At 41.3% G+C, this 21,381-nt stretch overlaps 1 protein-coding gene across 1 annotated transcript in view; it reads left to right on the forward strand.

Annotated features, from left to right (window-relative positions):
• CATSPER3 (cation channel sperm associated 3) overlaps nt 1–21,381 on the forward strand; it is a 38,763-nt gene that overhangs the window by 4,962 nt on the left and 12,420 nt on the right. The window contains exon 3 of the mRNA XM_068534437.1: nt 17,938–18,177. Coding sequence (XP_068390538.1) covers nt 17,938–18,177 — 240 coding nt within the window. The remainder of the gene's footprint in view (nt 1–17,937; nt 18,178–21,381) is intronic.

Raw genomic sequence — 21,381 nt, forward strand, 5'->3', positions numbered from 1 at the left:
CAACCAAAATGACTAAAGAAGTATCAACATTAGGACTGGCAATGGACATTAAAAAATATGATTATTTATAGAACTAATCATAATTATGGGTGAACAAGGAGATAATGTAACACCTAATGAATATATCCTCTGACAATGAAGATATAGTATTGATTAAAAATGGGTAAGAATGGGGAGAGTCAATGCCAAAAAAATTTTTAACCATTTTCGGAAATCAGCTTTGTGGTGATGCTATTAGTAGTAGTATTCTGAGACTGTTGTGTGTGTAACACAAGGATAAAGCAGATGGGTAATTATGGGACAGTTTAATTCTGTTATCCTCTGTGTTATTGAGAACCAGGTTACTCATGGAAAAAAGGAGATATGGATGTAATACAGACAAAGTTAAGTGAAAGCCCTGTAGTTCTGCATTTAAATTGGAAGTATCAGTATAAACTACTAAAGTATTTTACCTTTATCCATTGAAAAACCTAGAACAATGACCAACTTAACAATTATGCATCCTTAGTGCCCATAATGTGATTGTTTTTAAAATTAATTAATTAATTAATTTTTGGCTGCGTTGGGTCTTCGTTGCTGCGTGTGGGCTTTCTGTAGTTGTGTCGAGTGGAGGCTACACTTCTTTGAGGTACGCGGGCTTCTCATTGTGGTGGCTTCTCTTACTGCAGAGCACGGGCTCTAGGGGCGTGGGCTTCAGTAGTTGCAGAGCATGGGCTCAGTAGTGGCACACGGGCTTAGTTGCTCCGTGGCATGTGGGATCTTTCCGGACCAGGGATCGAACCCGTGTCCCCTGCATTGGCAGGCGGATTCTTAACCACTGCACCACCAGGGAAGTCCCATAATGTGATGTTGAAATACCATTTCTCACTAAAAGAAACTAGGGATTCTTAGAGTAATGGCTGATTGCAGGTCTAGGGCAGAAAATATACCAGATGAGCTAGGAATATCTTGTCGTACACATAGCAAGGAAGCTATCAAAGATTACTGGGGTCATGTCAAAAGGGCTCAGGGGACAACTTGAAGAGGCTCCTACTGGCCAAAGATGGGACACTTTGAGCTCAATAAGGATAATAATTACAGTGGATTTTGAAATTCATCAAATAATCCGTAAGTTTATAATTATACTAAAAAAGCTAACAGGTCACTTTTGGATGGTGACAAGGACCTAATACTTTATCTCAAAAACTGTTAAATTAAGGGAAAAAATCAAGTATTACTGACCTTTCTTATATGAACTGTATTACTGAGTAACCACAGAGTAGGTAAGGGGAAACATGTCTTTATAGAAATATCCCAGTTAATAAATGAAAAAGAAATGATAGAATATCACAATTTTTCAACCCCCAATGAATTATAGGACTTAGGCATTTTGACCATTAGTGACTGCTTCCCTCATAAAAAGAGACAACCAGACATTATATGCCTCCTATGAAAGAACAGAACCTATAATCTTTTTTTTTTTAAATTTATTTTATTTTTGGCTGCGTTGGGTCTTCATTGGTGCACACGGGCTTTCTCTAGTTGCGGCGAGCAGGGCCTACTCTTCGTTGCGGTGCACGGGCTTCTCATTGTGGTGGCTTCTCTTGTTGCGGAGCACAGGCTCTAGGCATGCAGGCTTCAATTGTTGCAGCACATGGGCTCAGTAGTTGTGGCCTGCGGGCTCTAGAGCGCAGCCTCAGTAGTTGGCGCATGGGCTTAGTTACTCTGCGGCATGTGGGATCTTCCCAGACCAGGGCTCAAACCCATGTCCCCTGCATTGGCAGGCGGATTCTTAACCACTGTGCCACCAGGGAAGTCCCGGAACCTATAATCCTGCCAAAAAGATCAAACCTGAATCTGATCAAGGCTTTTCATCCAGCTGCCTATTTTCAGGAAATAGAGGACAGAGGAACATGAGTGTGCAGTCAGCACGATCCAGACTGGGAAATTCTGCAAGTCAAGAAAAGTATCTATTGATAGCTTTTTTTCTTGTGTAAAGACCATGCATTCTTGTTTCTCTGCATGTCTCATGATTTCTTTTTTGGGGGGTTGAAAATTGGACACTTTAAATCATATAAGACTGGAAACTCTGGAAACCAGATACTCCCCCCTCTCTAGGGTTTTATTGTTGTTGCCATTCCATTTTTTTAAAAAATTTATTTATTTTTGGCTGTGTTGGGTCTTCGTTTCTGTGCGAGGGCTTTCTCTAGTTGTGGCAAGTGGGGGCCACTCTTCATCGCGGTGCGCGGGCCTCTCACTATTGCAGCCTCTCTTGTTGCGGAGCACAGGCTCCAGACGTGCAGGCTAAGTAGTTGTGGCTCACGGGCTTAGTTGCTCCGCGGCATGTGGGATCTTCCCAGACCAGGGCTCGAACCCGTGTCCCCTGCATTAGCAGGCAGATTCTCAACCACTGCGCCACCAGGGAAGCCTCTTTTTTTTCTTTTTTAAAGTGACTTTCCTGAACTAATTCGATAAAGTGTATATTCTTTGTCATGTGTGGCCACCAAAGTCTCTGCTCAGTTAGCTTGATGGTCTGCTAATGATTGAACAGAGTATTCCTTAAATGCCTGGAACAAATAAGTCTCCCAGCCTTTGCCAAGGCACGTGTTTAATGCCTCAGCAGTTTACAAGTCTGCCTTAGCCTTCATTCACTGCTTGCAAAGAATCTTAAGATTAGTTAGAGGTGACAGATCAGGGCCTTCTCAGTACTTTCCTGGTACCTTCATTGGGATCCCTAAGAGTCTTAATAACTTCTCAGTTTTATAGTTAGCCAGGGGCTTTCATACATGTTATTTTCAATGATCTCAACAGCCACCCTGGAAGGTGTGTATTAATAACACTATTTTACAAATGTTGTAAGGAAGCCCATCTGTTGGACTTAGGATTTCAAACCAGCTGTTATAAATATGTTCAAAGAACTGAAAAAAAAAAACAAACCCCCAAATCGAAAGAACTAAAGGAAAGTATGAGAGCAGTGTCTCACCAAATAGAGAATATGAGTAAAGAGAAATTATTAAAAAGAGCCAAACAAAAATCCTATAGTTGAAAAGTACAATAATTGAAATGAAGAATTCATGAGAGGACGTCAACAGCAGATTTGAGCTAGTGGAAGAAAGAATTAAAGAACAGAAGGATAGCTCAATTGAGATTTCCAGTGTGAGGAACAGAAAGTAAAATGAATAAATAAAAATGAGCAGAGACCCATGAAACACCATCAAGCATACAAACATGCATGCAATAGGTGTCACAGAAGGAGAGGAGAGAAAGGGTAGAAAGAATATGTGAAGAAATAATGGCCAAAAACTCCCCAAGTTTTATGAAAAACATTAATCTGCACATGCAAGAAGATCAACAAACTCCTAGTAGGATAAACTCAGAGATCCACCTAGACACACTATAAACAATTTGTTGAAAGACAAAGACAAAGGGAGAATTTGAGACCATCAATAGAAAAGTGATTCATTACATAAAAGTGATTCTCAATAAAAGGAATAGCTGATTTCTCATCCGAAACCACAGGGGCCAGAAGGCAAGGGATGTCATATTCAAAGTGCTGAAAGAAAGACTGTCAAATAAGAATTCAATACCTAGAAAAAACTGTCCTTCAAAAATGGAGAGGAAAAAAAGAAAAACTGGAGAGGAGTGATGTCAGTGAAAATGCAGAGTAGGTAGCTCCAAGAGGCCATCTGTCCACAGAAACACCTAAAAAGGGGGCAAAACTGTCAGAACTCTGGAAAATAGCCAAAGGTTTATAGTAACTGAGTGAACACTGAATCAAGAAAGGGGCAACTTAAAAAAGGTAGGAAAACTTTGTATCATTTTTACTTGTCTTTGGCCCACACCCCTCCTCAGCATGGTGATGCTTCTGAAGATGGCAGCCTGTGTTCCCCATGTGGGACCAGAAACAACAGAGAAGATTTTGTTCTTAAACAACTGTTTGTCTGTTTTGACCTATCTGAGGGCTGCCTGAAGGACTGATCCAAAGCTATTCTCTTTGTTTTGGATAATCTGGAACTTTCTCAGGACAGAAAGGTGGCTATGCAGAGGGTATTTCTCAAAACCACTGAAAGGCAAATGAATGACCCACTGCCACCTGGAGCAAAAAAATAACACTCGAGGCGAACAATAGATATGCTGAAAGCCTGAGAGGAAAATCCAGGGAGAGAGATTCTTTGGAAAAAGAGGACATTGAAAAACTCCCATGTATGCCATACATTCACAGGACAAGACACGTGCTTAGGAAATAACTGAGAACATCCCAAGCTTTCACTGTGACTGATCTTTAGGCTCAGCACAAGGCCAAAGTGAATGCTAACGTACAGTTGTAAGTGGCCTGGCTCAGCACTGAAGGAGTTCCTCAACACAGAGCCCATCTGCAAAGACTAGGAGAGTGTTTCTTCTCCCTCCCTTCCTCTCTCCTTTTCTCTTCCTTCCTTCTTTCCTTCCTTACTTTCTTTCTCTCTTTCTTCTTTCTCCTTCCCTCTCTTCCCTCTTTTTGCCTGAGGCATTTAAGAAAATCTCTGTTTACTAGCTGACCAGAAACTACAGAGGAAGAGACTTCAGAGACCATGCATTACAAAGAATACAGTCTTTACAAAAATTGTTTAGACAAGTGACTAAACAAACAGCTACTATCCACAAAAAGCAACAAAAACAAACTCTGAGGAGAGGGAAGAATTTGATTTCCAGAGTTACCACATTGTACAATTTAAAATGTCCAGTTTTCAAAAAAATATTATGAAGCATGCAAAGAAACAAGAAAGGATGGCTTTTACACAGGAGAAATGAACAGAAACTGTCCCTGAGGAACCACAGACATTGGAATTACTAGACAGAGACTTAAAGTCAACTATGTAAAATATGCTCAGAGACCTAAAGGAAACCACAGGCAAAGAGCGAAAGGTAACCAGGAGAACAGTGTTTCAGGAAATAGAGTATGTCAGTAAATAGAAATTATAAAAAGGAATGAAACAAATTATGGAGCTGAAAATATAATAATTAAAAAATTCACTAGAGGGTTCAAGAGCAGATTTGAGTAGCCAGAAGAAATAATCAGTGAAATAATCAGGGAACTTGAAGACAAATCAATTGGACTTATTCAGCCTGAGGAGCAGAAAGAAAAAAGAATGATGAAAAATGAACAGAGTCTAAGAAACTTGAGGGACACCATCAAGCATATCAACATACACATGCATTCCAGAAGGAGAGGAGAGAGAGAAAGAGGAAGAACGAATATTTGATGAAATAATGGCCCAAAGCCTTGCAAATTTGATAAAGAATATATACATCCAAGAATTTCAGTGAATTCCAAGAAGGAGAAACAAAGAGATCCACACTGAGACACATTATAATCAAGCTGTCAAAAGTCAAAGACAAAGACAGAATCCTGAAAGCAGCAAGAGAGAAGCAACTTGTTACATACAAGGAATCCTCCATAAGATTAACAGCTGATTTCTCCTCAGAAACTGTGAGGACAGTCGCAGTGAAATGACATATTTAAAGTACTGAAAGAAAAATACTGTCAACCAAGAATTCTATATCCAGCAAAACTATCCTTCAAAAAATGACGAAGAAATTAAGATATTTCCAGATAAACAAAAGCTGAGGGAGTTTGCTTCTGGTAGACCTGTGCTACAAGAAATGCTAAAGATAGTCCTTTAGGTGGAAATGAAACTAGATAGTAACTTAAGCCCTATGACAAAATAAAGAACACTGATAAATGTAACTATATAGGTGAATATAAAAGCCAGTATTGTATTTTGGGTTCGTAACTCCTTTCTTTGTATGGTTTAAAATATGAATGCATAAAACAATAATTATAGATAGTTAATGGGCACTCAGTGTATTCAGATGTATTTTGTGACAACAGAAACATGAAGAGGGGGATGGAGCTGTGTAGGAACAGAATTGTTAATATACTATTGAAGCTAAGGTTGTATTAGTTAAAAATGGATTATTGTACATTTAAGAAGTTGATTGTAATCTCAAGGATAACCACCTGGAAAATAACTTAAAAAATGCAGAAATAGAAATGAGAAAAGAATCGAAGTGGTACACTACAGAAAAAAAAAAAACCCCAAACACCAAAGAAAGCAGTAATGGAGGAGCTGAGGAACAAAAAAGATGTGGCATATATTAAACAAATAGCAAAATGGCAGAAGTAGTTTCTTCCTTATCAGTAATTTCTTTAAATGTAAATGAATTAAACTGTCCAATTAAGACAGAATTGATTCTTAAACAAATCCAAATATAGTCTGTCTACAAGAGATTCACTTGAGATCCAGATACAAATAGGTTGAAAGTGAAAAATGCAAGAAGGTATTCCATGCAAATAGAAACCAAAAGAGAGCTGGGTTGGGTATACTCATATCAGACAAAATAGACATTAAAGTAAAATGTTACAAGAGACAAAGAAGGACATTATGTATTGACAATAGGGCCAGTTCATCAATAAGATATAATAGTTTTTCTCAAGTACCTATGGAGCATTCTACAGGATAGACCATATGTTAGGCAACAAAACAAGTCTCAGTAAATTAAAAAATATTGAAATCATACAGAGTATTTTTTCTGACAACTATGGAGTAAAACTAAAAATCAGCAACAGCAGGAAAACTGGAAAATTTCCAAATATATGGAAGTTAAACAACACATTCTTAAATAACCAATAGGTCAAAGAAGAAATCACAAAGGAATTTAGAAAATACTTTAAGACAAATGAGCATGAAAATACAACATAATGAAACTTATAGGTTGCAACAGAAGCAGTGCTCAGAGTGATATTTATACCTGTAAATGCCTGCATTAGAAAAGAAGAAAGATCTCAAATTAATAACCTAATTTTACACCTTAAGGAACTAGAAAAAGAGGAGCAAACTATACCCAAAACTAGCAGAAGAAAGGAAACAAAAAAGATTAGAGTGAGAAACAAAATAGAGAAATAATAGAGGAAAGTCAATAAAATAAAAATTCAGTTCTTTGAAAAGATAACAAAATTCATAAGCCTTTAGCTAGATTGACTAAGAAAAAGAAGAATTAAATTACTAATAACAGAAATGAAAGTTGGGACATTAAAAATGACCTTATAGAAAAGAAAAGTTTTATAGCAGAATACTACGAACACTTTGTACACCAACAAATTAGATAACCTAGATGAAATGGACAAAATCCTGGAAACATACCAACTACCAAACTGACTCAAGAAGAAACAGAGAACAGACATACTGAAACAGACCTATAAATAAAGAGATAGAATCACTAATCAAAAAAACCTCCCAACAAAGCAATGCACAGGGCCAGACGTCTTCACTAGTTAATTTTACCCTGCATTTAAAAAAGAATGAACGCCAATCCTTCTCAAACTCTTCCAAAAATAGAAAAGGAGGGAATATTTCTGAATTCATTCCGTGAGGCCAACATTACCCTGAGACCAAAGCCAAAGACATCACAAGAAAACTAGAGACCAACATCCCTTATGAATATAGGTGCAATAATACTTGAGATACTTACATCTGAACCCAGCAGCATGCTTAAAAAGATTATACACCATGACCAAGTGGGATTTATCCCAGGAATGCAAGGGTGGTTCAACATAGAAAAAGTCAACGAATGTAACACATCAATAGAATGAAGGAAACAATTGATATAGTTATCTCAGTAGATGCTGAAAAAGCATTTGGCAAAATCCAACACCCTTTCATGATTAAAAAACCAACCAAACAATTTGAACTAGAAATAGAAGGAAAATTTCTTGACTTGATAATGGGTAATTATGAAGAAATCCATAACTAACATCATACTCAATGGTGAAAGACTGAAAATCTTTCCCCTAAGATCAGGAACAAGACAGATGCCTGCTTTCATCATTATTCAACATTGTACTGGAAGTTCTAGCCAGGGCATTTAGGCAAGAAAAAGAGCTAAAAGTTATCCAAATTGGAAAGGAAGAACCGAAATTATCTTTATTTGTAGATGACTTGATCTTATATATAGAAAATCCTAAAGAATGCACACATATACAAACTCAACTATTAGAGCTATTAAATGAATTCAGCACAGTTGCAGGATACAAGATTAACAACAAAAATTAGTTGTATTTCTGTACACTAATATGAACAATCTGAAAAGGAAATTAAGAAAATTCCATTTATAATAGCATTCAAAATAATAAAATACCTAGGAATAAATTTAGCCAAGGAGATGAGAGATGCATATACTGAAAATTATACAACTTTGCTGAAAGAAATTAAATAAGACCTAAATAAATGGAAAGACATCCTATATTCATGGATTACAAAACTTGTTAAGAGGACTATCCAAAGTGATCTACAAATTCAATTCAATCCCTATCAAAATTTCAACAGCCTTTACAAAAAGAAATTGAAAAGCAGATCCTTAAATTCATATGAATGTGAATAGCCAAGACAACATTGAAAATGAAGAACAAAATTGGAGGACTTGCACTTTCTGACTTCAAAACTTACTACAAAGATACAATAATGAAAAGAGTGTGGTACTCACATAAGGACAGACATAGACCTATGGAATAGAATTGAGATTCTAGAAATAAATCCAAATATCTATGGCCAATTGACTTTTGACAAGGGTGCCAAGACTTTTCAGGGGGAGAAAAATAATCTTTTCATCAAATGGTGGTAGGACAACTTGATATCCACATGCAAAAGAGTAAAGTTAGACCCCTGCCTCACACCATATATAATAATTAACTTGGGGCTTCCCTGGTGGTGCAGTGGTTAAGAATCTGCCTGCCAATGCAGGGGACACAGGTTCGAGCCCTGGTCCAGGAAGATCCCACATGCTGTGGAGCAAGTAAGCCCTTGCACCACAACTACAGAGCCTGCTCTCTAGAGCCCGCAAGCCACAACTACTGAGCCCACATGCCACATCTACTGAAGCCTGCGTGCCTGGAGCCCGTGCTCCACAACAAGAGAAGCCACTGCAATGAGAAGCCCTCACATTGCAATGAAGAGTAGCCCCCACTTGCTGCAACTAGAGAAAGCCCACGTGCAGCAACGAAGACCCAATGCAGCCACACACACACACAAATTAACTGAAAATGGATCAAAATCCAAAATATATAAGCTAGAAGAAACTCTTAGAAGAAAACATAGGGGTAAATCTTTATGACCTTGGATTTGGCAATGGATTCTTAGATATGACATCAAAAGCACAGGAAACAAAAGAAAAAATAGATAAATTGGACTTCATCAAAATTAAAAACATTTGTGAATCTAAGGATACAATCAAGAGAGTGAACATACGACCCACAGAATAGGAGAAAATATTTGCAAATTATATATCTGGTAAGGGATTAATATCTAGAATATATAAAGAATTTCCACAACTCAACAACAACAACAACAAAAACCCAATTCAAAAACAGGCAAAGGACTTGAATAGGCATTTCTCCAAAGCAGATATACAAATGACCAGTAAGCACATGAAAAGATGTTCAACATCACTAGTCATTAGAATGCGAAATGCAAATCAAAACCACAATGAGATACAACTTCACACCCATTAGGACAGCTAGTCTAAAAACAAACAAGACCCCTCCCCCCATAAAATGGAAAATAACAGGTGTTGATGAGGATGTGGAGAAATTAGAACCCTTGTGCATTACTGATTGGAATGTGAAATCATGCAGCCACTATAGAAACTAGTTTGGTATTTCCTCAAAAAGTTAATCATAGAATTACCATATGATCCAGCAATTCCACTTCCAGGTGTATACCCCCAAACATTGAAAACAGGGACTCATACAGATAGTTGCACACCAACGTTCATAGCAGCATTATTCTCAATAGCCAAAAGGTGGGAGCAACCCACGTATCCATCAACCAGTGAATGGATAAAGAAGATGTGGTATATTCATAAAATGGAATATTATTCAGCCCTAAAAAGGAATGCAATTGTGATACATGCTACAATGTGGGTGAACCTTGAAAGCATCATGCTGAGTGATATATAAACCAGACACACAAAGGGCAAAAATTATATGGTTGCACTTATATGAAGTACCTAGAATAGGCAAATTCATACAGAAAGTAGAATAGAGTTTACTATGAGGTGGCTAGAGAGGAGAATGGGAATTATTGTTTATTAGATACAGAGTTTTTGTTTAGGATGGTGAAATAGTTCTTGGAGTGGATAGTGGGGATAATTGCATAATAGTGTGAAAGTACTTAATACCACTGAATTAATTGTATACCTAAAAATGCTTTAAAATGATCAATTTCATGGTATGTATATTTTACCACAATCAAAACCTAAAGATAATAAATACTCAAAATGAACCCCCTCCCCACTGAATTCTACACTTTAAAATGATGAATTTTATGGTACATGAATTATATCTCAATTTTAAAAATTATTGAGCTGACCTGTTGGAAAAGAGCAACAGAATAAAATCCAAAGGGAGAAAAAGGAAGGAAAAGTATTGGAAAAAAAAAGGAAAGTAGAAAAAAGGAAATAGGTAAGAACAAAAATTAATGAAATGGAAAACAAAGATTCAACGCAAACGGATCAACAAAGCCAAAAGTTAGACCTTAGAAAATAATTGTAAAATAACTTTATTGATGAGACGATCATGATAAGTTGTCAGTCAAGCCCTGAATCATGTTAGGGATTAAAAAGAGAAATTGCGTTTACCACTGTTTACAATAGATGTCAGAAATCTAATAATTTTATGGCAATAAATTTGAAAACCTAGCTGAAATAAGATAATTTTCTAGAAAAAAATTATAAAACTCTCAGTAAAAAAGGAAATACTTGAAAAAATATGTGTTCATATATGTCCTTTAGTGTTTATAAAGCATTGGATTAGTAGTGAAAATTTTCCATCTCCTAAAACAAAAATAAACTAACTTGAACCAGATGGTTTTACGTTCATGGAAGATATAATTCCAAACATATAAGATGCTTTTAGTGATTAGATAAATGAGCATATCTGCCCCGCCCACAGACAGTTCATTTCGTGAAGCCAGTACTGTTGGCCCTATGTATCGTGGTTTCCAAATCCGTGGATTCAACCAACCAGGGATCAAAAGTATTCTAAGAAAAAAAGTTACAGAAAATTTCAAAAAGCAAAATTTGAATTTGCCGCTTGCCTGGCAACTATTTACATAGAATTTACATTGTACTTACCACTATTTAGATAGCATTTATGTTGTATTAGTATTAGATTACTATATGTAATCTAGATCGCTTCTCGGCCTTTTGGCTAAGGTCAAGTATAGTACTATAAGTAATCTAGAGATGTTTTAAAGTACGTGGGGAGGATGTGCATAGGTTATATACAAATACTGTGCCTTTTTATATGAGGGACTTGAGCATCCTTGGATTTTGGTATCCATGGGAGGGGGGGTCCTGGAACCAATCCTCTGGGAATACCAAGGGACAACTGTATATCCGTCATGCCAAAACAAAACTAGACAATGACCATATGAAAAAGGAAAATTACACCAAGTGTCATGAGCTTGGGCATAAAAATCCCAAACAGAATATTACGAAACTGAATTTAAAAAAATATATGAGGAAAGTAATATAGCATTGCCAAGTTGGGGTTTTCCAGGAATGTGAATGTTAGAAAAATCTAGAAATTTTATTAACCAGCTTAAAATATTAAAAGAGTAAAAACCCCAATAAAATCACTTTAAGAGATGTAGAAAAAAGTTTATCATGAATATCTTTCATGATAAAAATTTAGCAAACTAGGAGTAGAAAGGATTTGTTTTAAGTGATTAAGAGTACCTATGAAAAACCTACATCAAAATTCACACTCAGGGGTGAAACTGTAACAGTATTCCCTTTAAAGGTGTAGTCCAGTTATTACTGACAAGATTTGTATTAGCGTCTTAGCCAATGTATAATACAAGGAAAAGGAATAAAAAACATTAAGGATTAGAAACAAAGTTTTAAAAGACTGTCATTATTCACAGGTGTTATGATTTCTGTATAGAAATCCCAAAAGAATCTGGAAGAATTATTAATTAATAAAGTTAATACAATTAATAAAGTTAATAAATGATTAATAAATAAAATATATTTAATATGTCAGCAACAAAAATGATAGCACTTCTAATAAAGTACAGAAAGTAGGGCTTCCCTGGTGGCGCAGTGGTTGAGAATCTGCCTGCCAATGCAGGGGACACGGGTTCGAGCCCTGGTCTGGGAAGATCCCACATGCCGCGGAGCAACTAAGCCCGTGAGCCACAACTACTGAGCCTGCGCATCTGGAGCCTGTGCTCCGCAACAAGAGAGGCCGCGACAGTGAGAGGCCCGCGCACCGCGATGAAGAGTGGCCCCCGCTCGCCGCAACTGGAGAAAGCCCTTGCACAGAAACGAAGACCCAACACAGCCAAAAATAAATAAATAAATAAATTTATTTATTTAAAAAAAAATACAGAAAGTACTTAGAGGCAAAGCTAATTAAAGTTTTGTGTGATTTTTAAGGAGGAAAAAATCTATAAAGGTCATTAAAGAAGACAAAGAAATGGAAGGGTATATCAGATCATGCATAGAAAGGCTTAGTTTCTTCAAGATGCAGTCTTCCCTAATTAAGCTATTATATCAATAAAATTCCAATAAGAAGTCTGGCAGGATTTTTTTATGGGTCGCCAAAAGCTGATGCTAAAATTTAGATAAAAGAATGAAATATAAAAAACCAAGATGGTGTTGAAAGTGAAAAGGGGAGAAGTCTTGACTTACCAGGTAATAAGACTTCCTATAATGCTGCAGTAATTAAAGCAGGGTGATGATGCGTGGATAGACAAATAGACCAATGGAACAGGATAGAGTGCTCAGAAACAGACCTGGCTTGTATGAAAACCTGGCCCCTGTCAGATGGCACTGCAAATGAGTGGTGGAAGAGAAATTCTTCATTAAACAGTACATGTGGAGAGAAAAAACACAATTGGATATTTACCTTCCAGCATACACAGCTAAAAGACCTAACTTGAAAAGTGAAACTTTAAAATTTTTAGAAGAAAATATAGATTTATATGATCTCAGGAGGGAAAGGTATCTTAAGGTACGAAATACATAAGCCATGGAGAAAAAGTTTGGTTAATTTGATTCCGTTAAAACTTTAAATTTCTATTCATCAAAAGATCATTAAAGAGGTGAAAAGATAAATCAGTGTAGGAGATGCTATTTGAAGCACATATAACAGGTAAAGGATTAGGATTCAAAGTATGTGATACATTGTCTTCCAAATCAATAAGAAAAAGACAGAACAATCTAGCAGAAAATTTGGCAACAGATTAGGAACAGGCAATTTACAATTTAAACATATAAAAAGATGCCCAACTTCATTAATAATTAGAGAAATGACAAAATGAAAAATAAGATACCATTTCATATTCATCAGATTGACAAAAATTAAGAAGTCCAACTGTAGGAAGTATTGGTAAGGATGTTAAAAAAAAAATAAAGCATTGTTCAGAAGTAAGTCAGAAAGAGAAAAACAAATATTGTATAATATCGCTTACATGTGGAATCTAGAAAAATGGTACAGATGAACTTATTTGCAAAGCAGAAATAGAGACACAGATGTAGAGAACGAACTTATGGATACCAAGGCGGGGAGGGGTGGGGGTGGGATGAATTGGGAGATTGGGATAGACATATATATATATACTACTATGTATAAAATAGATAACTAATGAGAACCTAATGTATAGCACAGGGAACTCTACTCAATGCTCTGTGGTGACCTAAATGGGAAGGAAATCTAAAAAAGAGGGGATATATGTATACGTATAACTGATTCACTTTGCTGTACAGCAGAAACTAACATAACATTGCGAAACAACTATACTCCAATAGAAATTAAAAAAAAAAAAGGAGGGGCTTTCCTGGTGGCGCAGCGGTTGAGAATCTGCCTGCCAATGCAGGGGACACGGGTTCGAGCTGTGGTCTGGGAAGATCCCACATGCCACAGAGCAACTAGGCCCGTGAGCCACAACTACTGAGCCTGCGCATCTGGAGCTTGTGCTCCGCAACAAGAGAGGCCGAGATAGTGAGAGGCCCATGCACCGCGATGAAGAGTGGCCCCTGCTTGCCGCAACTAGAGAAAGCCCTCGCACAGAAACGAAGACCCAACACAGCCAAAAATAAAATAAATATTTTTTTTAAAATGCTAAAAAAAAAAAAAAAAAAAAAGGAGCATTGTTGATATTAAAGTAAGTTAGTACAATAGCTTCAGAAAACAATTTGGCAATATCCAGTGAAGCTGAAGATGCTCATATTCTACAATCAGGTAATTCCACTCCTAGGTATGTAACAGAGAAAAACTACACATGTGTACAGTAAAACATGGGGCTACGAGTTGGTTGGGAGTGTTGTAAGGGCAGGGGGTTATTTCGATGGAGGTGTTATTTGCAGGTTTCAGAGAGAAATGAAGGGAGTTCAACTACAGCTGGCAATCTGCAGGGTTAGTGGGGCAGCTGTGTCTGCTGCCTCAAGGGGAAGGTAACGTGGGCATCATGGCCACGTAGGCACCCAGCGATTAGACGCAGTACTCCTGTGATGATTTTGGAGTGGTTTCTTCTCTCAACAAGGACAACAATTGAGGTGATCAGGTAGCGGATGACCACTATGTGGGTTTGGAAGAAATCACTCCAAGGCCAGTTGATAGCCTATGTCTCGGTGTGCAGGTAACACACATAGATGATAAAGAATATAGCAGCAAAGATCATCTCAATCAGCAATCGAGGCAGATCAGAATCACCAGGCACAATAGAATCTTAGCAAACAGGAGAATTCCATTTTGGGTGCTCCAGAAGTTGGTGCTGGCGGCCCAGCACCTGGGAGCCCAAGGGGCGCTCAGAATCTGCCGTGGCAGGGGCTGGAGTCCCTAGGGGCACAGAGGATCTGCTCATGGGTTCGAGGATGCTGCACACCCAGCCATCTTGCCCACGATCTGGCTGGGAAGAGGGCCCAGGGGCAAAGGACCTTAAGTCCGCTTTTCAAATGGCCCTGCAGCCTGACTCAAACTTTGTGTACTTTTATGCTCTTTGCAGTAGTAAAAAATTACAAAGAAGCGAAATATCACTCAGTGGGTAACTGGATAAAGAAATTATAGTATTTTCATAAGTGGAATTGCTAAATAGTGGTGAAACACTAAACTAGGTTTACATATATCAACATGGATGAATCTTATAATTTTAAATGAAAAAAAATCACCCAAAGAATACTGTAATGTATATGCAATTTATGTAGTGTATAAAAAATGCAAAACCATACTATGTACTTTTAGGGATACGTATGTGGTAAAAGTATAAAATACACTAGCAAGACATACTGAAGATTTAAAATAGGATTACTTTTGTGGGAAGGGAAGGGGATCTGATCAATGCGAGGCTCTGCCTGTAATGGTAATATTTTATTTCTTAAGCTGGGTGGTAGTCTATGGTTGTTCATTATATTATTCTTTATACCTTTTTGTGTATATTAATTGTTTCATTGTAGTTAACAAACATAAAAGTGTATGTAAATGGTTGCCATGTGGAGACCACAAATATAAGTATACAGGACAAATAACACCACCAGCTGCCCTAATGTTTTCCAAATGGACAGTTGTGGCTTTGAGTTACAATTTCCAGTGACAGCATCTGACATATTTAAAAGGTGGTGTATCTCAAAAACTTTTCTATTTCCCTCTAGAAATGGAAATAGAAACTCTCTAGCCCCCCTTCACCCCACCCCAAACTCATCTCAGTTAAAGGTATCGGCGTTTACCCAGTTGCTCTGTGTGAAGCACTAGAGTCTTCCTTGCCTTCTCTCTACCCTGTGCATCCCTGAGTCCATCAGCAAGTCCTGTCATTACTGCCCACAGAATACTTCCGGAATCTGTCCTCTTCTCTTCAGCTCCACACTGTCCCCCACTCCAATACAATCTAACCTCGTCTCTTGCCTGGATGATGATTCTTCTACTATCTATCACCTCCTCCCTAACTTGCCTCCCAGTTGCTATTCCTGCCAGTTCCCCCACGGTCTCTTTTCCACGGAGATCTCTTAAAAATGTAAATCAGTTCACATCACTCCCTTGCTCAAACTCCTCCAAGGCTGAGGTTAAAGTTCACAGCCCTCACCAAGCCTACAAGGCCCTCCCTACATGGCCCGCCCCTCCAACTGCATCTCCTGCTCTGCTCACCCCTTTCTGTTCTGCCACGCTGGCTTTGCTGTTCCTTTCTCCCCTTAGGGTCCTTGTACTCGCCATTGAGGAGTAGTCTCCCAGTTTTTATTATGGCTCCATCCCTGGCTTTAGCAAGGCCTCCACTCAGCACCTTTTCTAAAGTAGCTGCCATGCCTGCCCCTCCCCACCCTGGCCAGCCCCTCTCTCCCCTTTGGCTGTTTCACTTTCCTTCCTGTCTGATGTTATGTATGTATTTGTCTAAACATTCATTTCCGTCTCCCCTACTAGACTGTCAGCTTCCTGGGCGTGCTGTGGTGATCTATCCTGCAGACCCTCATTCTCATAGCCATTGGCGTCGGGCAGATGCGACACCCCAAGAGCTTCTTGGAAGCCAGGAAGCTGGTGTGGCCGTCCCAGGCTTCCCAGGCCATCCTTCCTCCCTGGCTGGGGAAGCAGGGGCCTCCTGGACTCATTTCTCTCTGGCAGGACGCCTGGTCCCCAGCCGTGGGTGTCTGCAGGGGAGAGGGGCCACAGCACAAGCTGAGGGCAGCAGCTTGGCTGGCTAATACTGAACAGGTGGCAGGGTAAATGCCTGCCCCTTCCCCTGGTCCCTTTGCAGTAATCTGGTGAAGCCACTGGGAGCCCTACTGACACCTCAGAATCACAGTGTTACCGATCAGGGATGTGAGCCTGTTGTCTGGGGGGACTGGGGGGAGGGAGTAGGTGGGCAAGCCAGTCTTCCTTTCCTAACTTGGGGTTTTGAGCAGGTTGGGGCGTGATTCCCTGCCACCCAGAAAACCTCACTATTCCCTCCTTGGGCCTAGACCCAGCCTGCTGATCCAGGGTGTGTGTGTCAGTTGAGGGTGGGGTAGAGGGAGTTGCAGTGTGTGCCCTGAGGTTGACCCTGGGTTCTTCACATGGTTGTTCTTTTGGGGACTAGAGAAACTGGGGTTAGGCCAAATAGATGCCTTGGTGCTGGTTGGGGATGGGGCCTGCAGAGTCTTAGTTACTGATTTCATTTTCAATAAGTTTAGGTTTGTTACATTGGTTTCCCAATAAAAAAAAAGTAACTTCTAAAAAAAAAAAAAAAATGAGACTGTCTCATTGACTGTCTCATTTCCCTGTGCTTGAAACAGTGCTTGCTTGGCATGTGGTAGATGCTTAATCAAAGCTTCCTCACTGAATGAATTCACTGATGATAAGGAAAAACTTAGATGACTCAAAAAGTACCTTTTGGTAAAATCAAAGCCACTGGAGTTGTAGATGCATGAGAAGAATTTGAATAAGATTGTTTCATAAAGTATAAAAGTGGGAAAAAAAAGCAGAATGTTCTTCAGAAGCAGATTAATTAACTGATTTTAAGTATGTGTGATAATAGAGTAAATAAAGTAGATGTGTGAGTAGTTCATCTCTTTTCCCAAAAGTCTGGGTATTCAGGTTGGCCAGAAGGCTCTTGGGACCTTCTCTTTGGAAATCCAGGTTGCCTGACATGCACCTCCCACCGGGCCTCAATAGTCATTCTGTCCATCGGTCAGTCAGTCATTCCCAAGCTATCCGAGTCAAACCCAGCCCTAAGCTCGGGACCACAGGATAGGCAAGACACAGAAAGAGAAGGGAATCAGGCACACTGTGTCCACTGTGTGCCAGGGACTCTGCCTGGGTTTCTCTGTCTTGTGGTTGGCTTAGGAGCACCCGCTCCCACCCTCGCCCCACCAACACACACACACCTGATAGGGTGGCCCAGGCAGGGGGAAGGTCTACAGCTTGGTCTGACCCTCTCACCCTTACCACCCCTATAGGTCTCAGAGCTCATCTTTGTGTCCATCTATAGCTCCGAGTTCTGCATGAAGCTCTACGTGGACCCCATCAACTACTGGAAGGATGGCTACAACCTGCTAGATGTGATCATTATCATCATCATCTTCATCCCCTACAGTCTCCGCAAGATCAAGGGCAAGCACTACCCCTACCTCAACATCGCCGATGGCGTACAGTCCCTGCGCATTCTCAAGCTTATCACCTATAGCCGCGGCATCCGGGTGAGTGACATGGGATGCCGTGGTTCTGGGAGTGCAGGTGAGAGGGCCCGTCTGCCCATCAGCCCCTGATGAAATGATAATTCTGCTACTCTCATGCAGTGACTGAGTCCTCTTGTGTGGCAGGTTGATGTTTACCTGTGTTATCTCATTTAATCTTAAAACGATTCTAGGAAAGGTACTAGCTCCATTTTACAGATGAAGAAATTGAGACCCAAGGTCACTCAGCAGCTAGATGCTGGAGCTGAGCTTCGAAAGGTGCGTCTGACTCAAGACCATCTGATCTTTTCCTCTCTCCCATGTTGCAAAGTGACTGATTTTCTTATGGTCCAGACCCTTTGGACTACATGCCCAGGAGTCTCCAGCTTTTTGGTGGCTTCGGCCACTCACTGCTTTCCCCGAACGATTGAAAAATCTGCTGCTTCTCTTGATGGGAATGGTCTCATGACTTGTTCAGGCAGCTCTGGAAGTGCTGATCCTGCTGAGGGCAGAGGGTGGCCAGTCTTTACTTGGCTCAGAGGTTTCAGAACAAACCTCAGAGGTGCCCCAAACATGCCCTCATGTATTCATCCTGGACATGGTGTGTTTGCCCTGGCTCTGGTCAGTACCCGTGCTTCTCCAGGAAGGGGCTGGTTTGGACCAATTCGACAAGTTAGGGTGTGTCAGCCTGTTCTGCTGAGAGGTTGCCCCTAGCCCAGCCTGGTGTCTGTCTGTCTAGGGCTTAGGTCCGACACTCAGGGAGCCCATGGGAGCCCAAGGGAGCCCCAGGCCTGAGTGGAGAATAGGCACATGTTAAAGAGCTCCCCCTCCTGCAGACCCCGTCCATTCAGGTCTTGTTCTCGTGTGGTCACGTACCTGTGTGCGTCCCCTCCCAAACAGCATGGTCCCATCCTCCTGCTCCTCTTCATGGCAAGGCTCCTGGAAGGGGTGTCTGTTCTCCCAGTCCCTCTTCCTTACCTGTCATTTGTGTCCGGGCTTCCTCCCTCCTCTCCCCAGTAACTAGCCCCTCTGAGGTTGCCAGCAACCTCCTGTCACCGCTTTCTCTTGGTTTCCTTCCAGCCTCTTAGGCATAACTTCTCAGGTGCGTGTTTTCTTTGCCTTGCCCATGAGTGTGGTTTTCTCAGGACTGTGTCCTGAGTTCTCTTCTCTTCTCACTCTATATTCTCTTTGGGTGACCTTTTGCACTTTTCAGGGGTCTTCACCTGCCCACGCCTCTTTCTTTGAACTTCAGACCTAACTGCTTCCTGGATAGCTCACATACTCCTCAAACTCAACGTGTCTAAACTGGAAGTCTTCACTCTCCTCCCACCCCCACCCTCAAATCCCAAGACCTGGCTCCTCCTCCTGTATTTTGTCTGTTGGTGATGGGTGCCTCCTGTCAAGTCAACTGCCAAGTCATAAATTTGAGTGTCGGCTTTGAGCTCTCTCTCTCAAAGTCCTATAGCCTGGCCTTCTAGATAGTTCTTGGCTTGTTCACATCTTTTCACTCCAACAGCCATCATTTTTTCTCCATCACCATTCACCTTTCCATGGGTTCCTGCTATGGCTTCCCACACGACTGAGAGCCCTGGAGCAGAAATGCCTCAGCAGCTGGAGGAATCTCTAAAGTGCACCTCGAATCATGGCACCACTCCTTTTACACTTGAGAGTGACTCCCCTTGTTCGTGGGCTAGAGGCAGACCCTATAATGTGTCCTAGAAGTGGAGAAGGGAGTGTTTGAGGTGCTGGGCTATGGAGTCTATGTCAGGGAGGGATGAGAGTAAAGCAGGTGGACAGGAGAGAAGACTGGAGCTCTCTGGGAGGTGAGTGCCATGTGGCGGACACCTCGGAGTGAGGGAGTAATCAGACAGTGGGGGCTGTAGCCATTTTTTCGGGTATTGGGCACCAAGGGAGCAGGGGCCTAAAGTGATTCAAGGGTCGCTGGGGATGAGGAAGTCAAGGGACCAAGAGGCCTGGGGGTTGGTGGGTGTACACAGAGATGCTGAAGGCCCCCAGGATGACAGCAGGGTAGGGTGGAGCCATTCCGAGATGCAACAGGGCGTGGGAAGGTGGAAGGTTGGCCCTGCCCAGAGGCAGGGCCTTTGCCCATGGAGGCTGGGGCTCTGAGGATAAAGTAGGGGATGACCTCCTGATTCAGGTGAGTGGGGGATGGGCAGCCTCCCTCTAGAGGGCTGCTGCGGAGCAATGTCCTCAGGCAAGAGACGCTTTACAGGGAAGGCCAGGAGAGAGATCACTGTGGAATGAAGGTGCCAGAGACCTGCGGGAGTCATGAGAGGAAGGTGGTGATGGTGGTGGGCTGAGGGAAAGGAAGTCCAGGGCTGTGCAGGGAGGAGGAAGCAGAAAGGACTGGTGGCAGGAGGGGCTTCCATCTTGGGGAGTGGGGGGAGGGACAGTGACCCAGATTGTCCCTTGTGAGGCTGAGGGCACGAGCCGCCTGCTGAGTGCATTGTGTGGTGGCAGCCTGGTCAGAGGGGAAGGCCTGTAGGTGTCTCGGTCTTGGCGCCCGGCAGGGACAGCCCAGGGATCCAGTGAAGGGCACACAGCCCTCCCCACTGGCCAAGGCCTATCCCAGAGCTCAGCCTGGCTTGCTTGGTGACCGAAGGCCTCTGCTCGGCCTTTGGTCCATGTGGTCATGCAGACACCCATGGGCACGCAGACACAGCATGTTCATACACATACAGTCCATGTTTGACCTCAAGATCTTTCTGTCATTAAGCAGAGCCTTGTATCCAAAAGTTGTTCCCTGGGGAACCATCAGACCCACTGGTTGTAGCTCTTCTATGGGTTTTGGGATGTCACTGGACCCCAAAAGTGACTCTGGATTACATGCCCTCTGTACACCAGCCTGGCCAGCTGGCCAGGGGAGCTGGAGGTGCCAACGGTGGGGCCTTGCACCTCTGTGCTGATTTATATTCATTGAGGTCTACATGAGGCTCTAACAGAGCTGCAGCTCAGTGCCCAGAGCTGGCACTCTGGCACATTCTTGACTCCTGTTCCCTGATGAATTAAAATGACATTCTGCCTTCCACCTCATGGCAATAAACCTGCACCATGAGGAAATAGTTCCTTGCTGTTTTGCACACAGAGAAGCTCTGTTAGCTGGGCAACCAAGGGCCACACTGTCCTTGTTCATCTGCATTTCAGCCTGAAGAACCACCTTCAGACACTGGGCTGCAGTGAGAGCATCAGCCTCGCCTCCCTCCCTGC

This window comes from Eschrichtius robustus, chromosome 2, assembly GCF_028021215.1.
Source record: "Eschrichtius robustus isolate mEscRob2 chromosome 2, mEscRob2.pri, whole genome shotgun sequence".
NCBI lineage: Eukaryota > Metazoa > Chordata > Mammalia > Artiodactyla > Eschrichtiidae > Eschrichtius > Eschrichtius robustus.